The sequence below is a fragment of the Myiozetetes cayanensis genome, unplaced genomic scaffold, assembly GCF_022539395.1.
Source record: "Myiozetetes cayanensis isolate MyiCay16 unplaced genomic scaffold, myiCay2020 scf5-8, whole genome shotgun sequence".
NCBI classification, from domain to species: Eukaryota; Metazoa; Chordata; class Aves; order Passeriformes; family Tyrannidae; genus Myiozetetes; species Myiozetetes cayanensis.
The window spans coordinates 21516046-21525466 of record NW_026087742.1 but is presented as its reverse complement, the minus strand read 5'-3'; the positions used below and the strand labels follow the sequence as shown (position 1 = coordinate 21525466).

Sequence of the window (9421 nt, the reverse complement as noted above, 5' to 3'; positions counted from 1 at the left end):
ACAAAACAAAACAGAAAAGCAGCTGTGAGATAAAAATGCCTGTATCTGTGTCACTGCCATCGAGGTGTCTCACAGAATCCTTGCCATCACAGACTTACTCATTTTGTCAGGATTTATTTCTCCTAACACATACTTCTTATATTAAGCATGGAGTAAGGAAACGAGGAGAGTTAAGGCCCTAGAATTAAACAGTTTAGTCTTGGAACACTGTTTTCTAGATATGATGTCACCCAGTCTGGCTAGAGTTGCAGTAATTTAGAAGAAATATGTGCAGTTGTGAACTAAATAGAATTTATGGGGTGTTGTGCCCCCCAAGTGATGAGCAGGAGAAAATTTAAAATTAACAGGAGCCCAAGAATTTAATTAAAAAAACCCAATCTAATATCTTTGTTTCTGGAGACATATCCCTTAAAACAGAGAGTTAGCTACACACTGGCTTTACTTTCCCCAGGCAAAATTCACTTTAGATCATTCCCTACCCTCCCATTAGATTCATGCAACGCTGAAAATTTCTGATTTTTTAGTTTTTATTATTTCATTTAAACATTAGGTTTTGGGCAAGATGGGAAAAGAGCAGCACCTTTTAAAAAAAACCTGTTGTGTGTTATATAGGACAAACAGGTGAGATTTAAAAAAAGTTAAGTTTATATATGTACATATACACACATACACTAAACCAAATTAAAACCAAGAAAACTTGTGAGGGGGTCGTCTTCAACAGGAGAGAAGAAAGCCTTATTTCACAGCAAGCAAAAGCACCACAAGTTAAGATTAGAGTGCACAGTCACACATAGTGCAGATACCAAACTAGCCTGGGTCCTGGCAGCAGTGTAGCTAGAGCAGCACAGAGCTCCACGAGGGCCATCTTATCCCACTCCTTGGCAGAAGCAAGTGCTGAGCCTGCACTCAGTAGGGTGTGCTGTGCAGGCACTCCCACAGCTGGCTGCTCTGCCTCCATCAGTTTTGGCGGACGCCACAAGATGTAGCAAACCAGTGAGAACAGGAGACCCAGAGCTAAGCTACAGACTGACTGAGCTACAGTATTTCCATAACGGAGGTTTCTGAGTACCGCCATTTCTCTTGGGTGCTCCCTTGTAGGTTCTGCCTGCTTGGGTCACACAGCAGACAGCTCCTGATTATTTATCATTTGTGCACTGAGGTGCCCATTCTTGCCTACCTGCACTTTTTCCTATTTCTCTTTCACCCCACACCACCACTTCTATTTCCTCCAGGCTGACAGGGTAATAAAATTAGGAAGGGGCATGTACACCTAACTAAGGGGAATTGTCAACAACCAAATGAAGCTTAAAAAATAATAACAATTCTTAAAAAAACCCAATTAAAAAACCTGTTCAAGTTCTGCAGACTTCTGGCAGAGTTTGGTCATTTAGCCCAGAGGTCTTTCGTCTTCAGGGCCCGCAGGCTAAATTGTCTCCACTGGCAAGAAGCATGCAGTACATGATAAAATTCTGACTAAAAGAAAAAAGTAGTACGGGGTTGGGAAGAGAGGAGGCTCTAACATGGAAACCCCAAAGCGTGGCAGCAGCACTTATGCTACCCGGTACGCTTTCAAGAGGGTGAACTCCTTCCTGTTGGTGCGAGCTGCCCAGATGAAAAGAGCAGCTGCCATGAACTGCAACGGTGCCGACACACAGGCGAGGCAGAAGGACCAGCCAAATTCACCCCTCACGTCATCAGGCAGAGGCAACTTCTTGTGGAGCAGCTCAATCCCAGCTACGTAGCAGCCAACGAGGCCCAGCGTACAGAGCCCTGGGGAAGGAAGCGGCAAAGCACAGTGAGCTCACCCCTGCAGTGCTCTGGTGGGCATAGTGAGCTTTGGGAGGAGGATGGCAGGACACCTACCTGCTAGGAAATGCAGGACTCCAGTGGCAATGGCTGGGTAAAGGCTGCGACAGGCACAGGCACAGAGCCCAATCAGAGCCCCAAAGCACATGAGGCCGATGCTGACAAAGGGCAGGAGAAACTGCAGTCGCCAGAGATCTGAAAGAAACACACAAGTTTGCTGAAGATGCGCTAGAAACTGATCTTCTCCCACCATCTTACATTACCTTCTACCCATGCTGCTTCTTCTTCACCAGATATTCTACATTCATAGCTAAAAAGGACCAAAGGCTCCACTGAAGTAGAAGGAACTTAATTTGTTAACTCCCAAATTCCTGTACTGCATTCATGGGCAAAGCCTTTGCTAACACATCTACATTTTCCTTTTAAACTTTGATCTACTGCCTGTGCTACTGTAAAAATAAATGCAGAGCAAGACACAGCAGCTTTCCTTACTAGTGACTGTATTTGAGAAACATCTTTTTTTTTATCCTACTTGTTTATCCGCCAGAAGTGAAAGACACTTACAAGTCCGATTCAAATCTGTGCCACTATTGTGATTTCCAGGCTCAATGTACTTTTCCATAAACTGATCAGAGAGGGAAAAACTGATGCAGTTTGTAGTCATGTCGTTTTCTGGGAGGGAAAAAAAGAAAAAGTTACCATTAGGTGTCTTCCCTTCCCTCTCCCCAACTCCTTTCAAATCCTCCTTTCCCAATCATTTGAGCTGGGAAGCTCTTGAAGAGTTCCACTGAGAGAAAAAAATTATGTCTCAAAACAGATCTGTAGATGCCTTACTATGACGTAGTTAGCATTCAAACATGCAGAATCTTCAGGCTTACCTGGGTTATCCACAGAACTGTTCCATGCTTGACAGATTGGGAAAGAAATGTGGCATATGATGCTCAACTATGCTGCCACATATTCTTGTGCTCAGAGTCCCTTAAATAAGCTGTGCTTATCTCCATGTGCAGAATGTAGTCTCATACTAAACATTTAATTAAAAAATGGGATAGAAAGAACTATTTAAAGAACAGGAAATATTTACTTCCTTACACTAAGTTTCTCTCTTTTTATGCCTCAGATTTTAAGAATACTATTGAGCAGGGCTGGTTTAAATGTCTTCCAAAATAAGTACTTTCATAAGAGGGGAAAAAAAAAAATTTCATGTTTTTCCTTCAGAAAATGTAGTTGAAGGTACATTTTTAAGAGGGTTCAAAATGAAGGGCTTCACATGCACACAATAAGTACACAAAATCTACTTTGAAGTAATTAAAATAATTGTTTACCACACCTATTTTCCCCCAACCATTGTGAAAAATATTACTAATATTTCAGTCTATATCCATTCATATCCAAAATGTGCTGATGCAATGGCAGGATATTTGTGACATGCAAATGAAGTGAATGACTAGCTAAAAGGAGTGAGTTCCTCCTTGACAAAGTAGTATCTTTATTCCATTGTTGGATCCCAGAATCTGTCCTAAAAAGACAGTGACTGATAAAGCAACTGTAACTGTATCCCCAGCTGGAGAGCTGATGCAAAATAAAAAAACAAGCTGTGTAAAACTAAATTTAGATCAAGTATCATGTGTCAAATCCAGAATCTGCAGTGCTGACAGGCACAGACCATCCTGCCTGTTGCTTCTTTAAAAATCTGGACTGTCTTTATTAAACAAACAAACAAAACATAAGTTAGAAATAAGCCTTCTGGAGGAACAAAGTGACACGAATACATTCTGAGGAAGTTAGCACATACCACCCCAGGCAAGCTAGGAAGTGTTAATTGCTCTGGAGATACCTGGTGGGCTGTACCAGTGAGAGTTTTTGGGTACAGTGATACACCTCCGCCACAGTCCAACCGTGCCGTTGCACCGGAAGAGCGCATCTGTGTAGGTCTTCTCATCTGCCTCTTTGCTGAAAAACTCCTCCCAGATGCTTCTACCAGCTTCACTAACATTCTCAGCTGGGGACAGGGTGTGGTACTCGTACCAGAAGTCGGTGCCAATGGAAGCTGCCATGTAGATGGTGGAGATGAGGCTGAGCACACAGGCGATCACCAGTGCTGTGGCAAACCGGTTATCCATCATGGCGCCCTTCCTGCGGCACGGGAAGAGAGGGACAAGTGAGCAATTCTTCTGATGGCACATATAAAGTTACCTTAGCAGGGTCAAACTCATCACATCATCCCTCTTTTATGCAACGTCCTGTAAGGATATCCATGTCTTCCTCTTCCAGTATGCTGGAATCAAAGGAACCCTGAGCAAATCTACAGTACTAGCCAGCACACATTGGATCTGCGAGTCAATGGATGGATAATATCCCAGGGAGCATGCTCTCCCTGCCACATTGCACTAGCGGCTCTCTGAAAGAGCAACTGACAGAGCAACACCAACTCTGTCCCCAAAGCAGATGGCACAGCTCGCTGCCATTTGTGATCCTGATTGTAAGGAACGTCAGAGAATCCATCCACAGTGTCCAGGCAGAAGACTTATCTTTCCTTAGGCGATTACCAAGGGTAAAAGTTATTTTTAGCCTGCCACCCCATACGGCTTTCACAGCTTGTGTTTACAGCAAAGATAAGAACCACAGGCATGCCAAAAAAGCTCTTCCAGACTGCTCACTAAAGCCAGCCATGCCAAAGTGCTGGAATGCCTTTAGAGAAGCAGAGAAACACATCTAGGGACTAGACACAGAACATGAAGGAAGCACTGAAAGACAAATTTGAAGTTATGGTAAATGGTGCACTAATGCTGCAATACATATTTGTGATATTTCTGAAGAACAGCAGCAATGCAGGAGGGTGCCCTGCTCCATGGGAACAAGGTGATAGAACTGAAAGACCTCCATACGCTCCCACAAGGACTTTGCTCTGCCTCCCTCTATTAGGGATCATTTATGCCCTCCTTTGCAGGGTTGTGTTCACAAATGGCACAGATTCGGGGTGAAAGGAGGCATGGGAAAATACAAATACCACACACTTATGACAATATTGTGACTTCAATGAGCAAGTGACTGGTAACACATAAAATGTTTTGTGGATAGTGCAATGCGCCAAAGGACTCCTCTCAGATGCCTGTTGTTCTCATGCATTTTCTGTGCTTGATTAAATTTATGGATTACTATGAATCAGGCTTGATGCACTAGCCAGAAGGGGGGGAAAAAAAAAATCAATGGAAGCTAACTCGGCAGCTAGGCCAGCAGCAGGAGCTACTATCTAATCAGCTCTTGTCCATTGCTTGCTCTACCTCCCTTCTCCCACATACTTTGATCAAAATATTTTGGTCTAGTCTCTTTGCAAGTGAATGAACCGCAACTGGAAACAGCAAGTGCCTTAAAAGTCAACATTCACAAGGAAAGACACCAGTGCTCAAGTCAGACCTACCAGTAAGAAATTCTGAACTAAGAAACAAGGTGCGAATTAAAGCAGGGAGTTAAGTTTCAAAGGCCTCGATGTTTGCTGTCAACAATACCATTCTTATTTCTTTTCCCTTCCATCTGCTCCTCTATTTATCTGAAAACGGCTAACAAGGAGGAGAAATTATGTGTACCCATGTCATTCCCTATGCTTCATTTCCATATTAAATGAGGCACACTCTTTGTAATATCCATCCTTGAACTGCATCCTTAGCAACAAGCACGAATAGAACTAATTTTTGGTGAACTGACAAGAAGCACCCATTTAAAATACTGCAAAGTTTGCATACCACAACTGCACTTAAATAATAATCCACAAACTGTGAACTTTTATAAGCTAACTTAAATACTGAGAGGGAGAACACATCGTATCCAGGCTTATTTATCTTAGAAAACATACAATCAAGCCCACACTTGGAAGCAAATTCTCTGTGCAATGTTTAATTCCTGGTTATGTACTTCCATTCTCTTCTGATATCCCAGCATGTAGCTCAAGGTACACAGGGCGTGGGGTAAGCAGGACAGGGAGAGAGCACTGTGCTGCGTAGCTCTGGCCTCGCCATTCACCCCCACTGAATTCACTGAGGGATCCCCTCCCCTTCACAAACATCTCATGAAGCAAACAGGCCATGTGGCACCTGCAGGGCCAAAGCTCCTGCCTAGCTGAGCTCAGAGAGCTGAGCAGATTCTCCAGGAACCCGCTCTCACAGCAAGCAGCAGAACAGGCTGACGAGCAGGCTGGTCTGGATTTTCCACTATATGGCTGTCACATTCACTGCAAGAGGGAACCTCCACAACAGACTCCTCTCCTTAGAAAAGGCTCTCTCTGCGTGGAAGGATCACAAGAACCTACAAGCTCCATCCTCAGAGTGGTGTCTAACAAAACAGAACGTAAGCAGGAAATTATTGGGCCACTGATCTGCTGTTAACTGCCTCTCAATATAAATGTTTATAATAACAAATGCTCAATAAATGCTTATAATAACAAAGCCCTATCAACTTTGTGCCTAACATACAGAAAGAAAACTGACTCAAAAATCTTACTTTCAGATACAAATCCCTGCTGCCAGGTGCAGAACACCAGTGCTGGAAATGCCCCTCCATCAGACCACCACTAAAACACAACCACACCCTTCTGACCAGCCTCCTGTGCGCTGGCATACTGCGGACTTGGCAGGGCCGATGCCAGTTGGCAACCAGGAACAGATCATAAGCAAAATGAAGGGGTAATCACCAAACAGTAAATTAAAGCACTGCCCAGTGTTCACTGTCCACTTGGTAAAAGGGATGTGGCAATCTACTGACGTTCAATCCCTGTAATGTAACTCCAGGCATAGGCAGAGAGCAGGTAATGGGGCTACAGACCCCAAAATCTAGCGTGTGGCTCTGTGTGGCATTTGTCCCAAAAAACACACGTGGATTTTCAGTATGGACAAGACAGTGCAAAGGCACCAGCACACCCCCAATTCCTTACAACAAAGGTCCCCTCAATGCTTCTGCCTGACACTTCAACTGTTTACAGAAAAGATTAAGAACTCCACAACACTTTAGGCAAATTTTGAACTAGTTTTTCCTGCCACGGTGTAGTAGACTTGACTACCCTGCCCATTCACTTTGTATATCCAATGCATCTTCATGGACTGCAGACGCATTCCCACTTAAACGAGGTGTCCTTTTAAAAGGCAGAACCCTCCGCCCAGCCCCAGGTAGGGCTCAATGGCAGTAGCAAAGCACTGTCAGTAAGAAATAAGTTACTGGACACGACCCTGAAGAAAGACACGGCACGTTTATAGGATTATGCCACACTCTGCAAACGTTCTGTACAGAACAACGTGTAGGAGGTGCTTCAGAATAAACTTGGTTACGAAAAAATAACATTACTACTGCCAAAGATGACATGAATTATAAAGGCATAAAGACTGACTACAAATAAAAATATTTTGTCTTTACAGGCTGTCAGCAAGACCCTTCATTGTTTTACAGGAGGTTTGCTCATACAGCACTGCCAGCACATTTTACTCCAACAGCAGAGGCTACTTCAAACAAGTCACGGCTGCAACTAAGCTATGCAATGAACCTAAGACAACACAAGGCAGCTGTAAACAGTCAGAAGTGCTTCCCATGATATTGTAACTATTAAAGAAGCTAGACGTAAAAATTGTAAAGCACCACCTCACAAAGAGAAGGCAAGGCCAAACTGGCAGCAACATTCAAAGCAATGACTGTGGATGAATGCACTTTGGGGAGGGGGAGAAACAAAGGGGGCAAGTCAGTAGAGCTGAAAGAGAAAAAACATGGAACAGAACAAAAACAAGTGTTCTGGCAAAAAATCAACTTAAGGCTGAAGAATGGACAGCCTTTGTAAGAAGTTACTGTACCATGGCAGAAGGGAATACAAAAACATGACGATTTTTATCTTGTTACTGCGGTCACTCCTTTCAGCCAACAGTGGGCTACCACATTTAAAAAACTCCTGTTACGTGACATCACCAAGGAGGGAGGCTGCAGTCACTGGCATACACTCAGGAAATATGCCTGCAATCTGACTGCTCTTTGGGGAAAGGGATTAGGGAGAAGGCCTACGAGAAGGTGTTAATGTGGTGAGAGGGCTGGCAACAGCACCGAACGGGATCATCCTTTTAATATTTAGGGCAACGGAAGGGTAGGAAAGATTGCTAACAAACACTTTTTTACCTTCGGCGGTCCTCAGGAGTCCGTCAGGACACACAGCTCCAATGATTCCAGGTCGCTTCAGAGGCACAGCGTTGTCTGTATCCTGTGGCCAGTGGAGAGCATGAAACGCAAACTTCCCTTCTGCCCCGACTGTGCCATTCATTCAGCTCCTTCCACGCCACCAGCTCACAACAAGTGATCTAGAAGCAAAGAGCACACCGAATGGTTGGAGACAATCATTTAACTCTGAAATTACTTCACGGATATCTCCCAGTGCTATTAAAGGAACAAATACGAAGAGGAGGGAAAACGACTTGCAAAGCCCTAGGGTTTTTCAGCACCTGCCGCACCAGGGCCAGCCCAGCCCAGCACCGTGGGCCGGGCCAGCCGGGCATCTCCACTGGGCGCGACCACCCCCGGGGGCTCGGGCCTCGCAGGCGACAGCCCCGCGCGGGGGGACGGCAGCCGCCGGCTGGCAGCCAACGCCAGGGAAGCGCCCCGATCCCCGACCCCTCTGCCCGGTCCCACCGCCGGGAGCAGCCCCGATCTGAAGCACCCACCGCCTGCCGCCGCCGCCGCCTCGCACCCCGGCCCGGCCCCGCTTCCGCCCGCCGCGCCCGCCCGCGCGGGGCACCCTGGGCCATGTAGTTCTGCCGCCCCCTTCCGGAGGCGCCGGGCGGCGGCTCCACCGCCTCCCCGGGCACCCCCTTCCCACGTCCAGACCCCTTCTCCCTGGAGAAATTCCTCCTCGGGTCCGTCCTAAACCGCTCCCGGCGCAGCCTGGGGCTGTGTCCTCTTGTTCTGTCGCTAGTTACCTGGGAGAAGAGGCCGATCCCCACCTGGCTACAACCTCCTTTCTATTTATTTCTATTTTGCTTGAGTGCTTGTAAAAAAAAGGAATGACTTGGGAAAACACGAAGTAAAGAGAAAAAAAAAAAAAATTGCAAAACTTTGTCAACACTGGCTCCACACCCCGAACTGGACATTTCCCTGGTACATGAACCCACCCTAATTACAAGAGGACCCTTAAAAGTGGTTGACAACTCCTCTGGCCGAGAGATCACCCCACCCAGTTCTGATTTTACAAACCACCAAACTAACTAACAAATACTCAGGAAAAACAGAAATATACCAGGTTTTCATGCCATTGAGGACCTTCTGGGGAATTATCTCGACCAACTCCTCTACCAGAACAGCGAGGAAGCATTTTTGCAGCAGCGTAAGAAGCTAGGATGGCAAAAGTGAAAGCAGTGATAAAAGAAACTTCTCTGACTTGGTGCAAAAAAAGATTTTTTAATTAAAAAAAAGTACTAGAAGTAATGTTATACTAAAGAAACCTCTGTCTATACACCTCACCTTTCCAGACCAAGGAACTGTCTCACCAAAACTTCATAATGTAACTGTCTGCAATGATGTATTTTGGGGTCTGACCGAGGTTTATTCTAGACTCTAAAATACTTACCATCTTTATCGAGGGCCTGGAAGAAAG

The 9421-nt window shown here is 45.3% G+C and overlaps 1 protein-coding gene across 3 annotated transcripts; it reads right to left on the bottom strand.

Moving 5' to 3' along the window:
• Window positions 1-509: 509 nt before the first annotated feature.
• CLDND1 (claudin domain containing 1) lies at window positions 510-8535 on the bottom strand. Of its 3 annotated transcripts, none has more exons than XM_050332675.1 (6): window positions 8493-8535; window positions 7954-8132; window positions 3644-3942; window positions 2371-2478; window positions 1864-2001; window positions 510-1770 (listed from the first exon to the last, which is right to left on the bottom strand). In XM_050332675.1, exons 3-6 carry the CDS (start codon window positions 3930-3932, stop codon window positions 1550-1552), a joined length of 756 nt encoding a protein of 251 aa, XP_050188632.1. In that variant the 5' UTR covers window positions 3933-3942; window positions 7954-8132; window positions 8493-8535; the 3' UTR covers window positions 510-1549. The 3 variants fall into 3 exon arrangements, with proteins under 3 accessions (XP_050188632.1, XP_050188633.1, XP_050188631.1); XM_050332676.1 differs by lacking the exon at window positions 8493-8535 and adding an exon at window positions 8461-8481; XM_050332674.1 differs by lacking the exon at window positions 8493-8535 and adding an exon at window positions 8274-8406.
• Window positions 8536-9421: the final 886 nt, after the last annotated feature.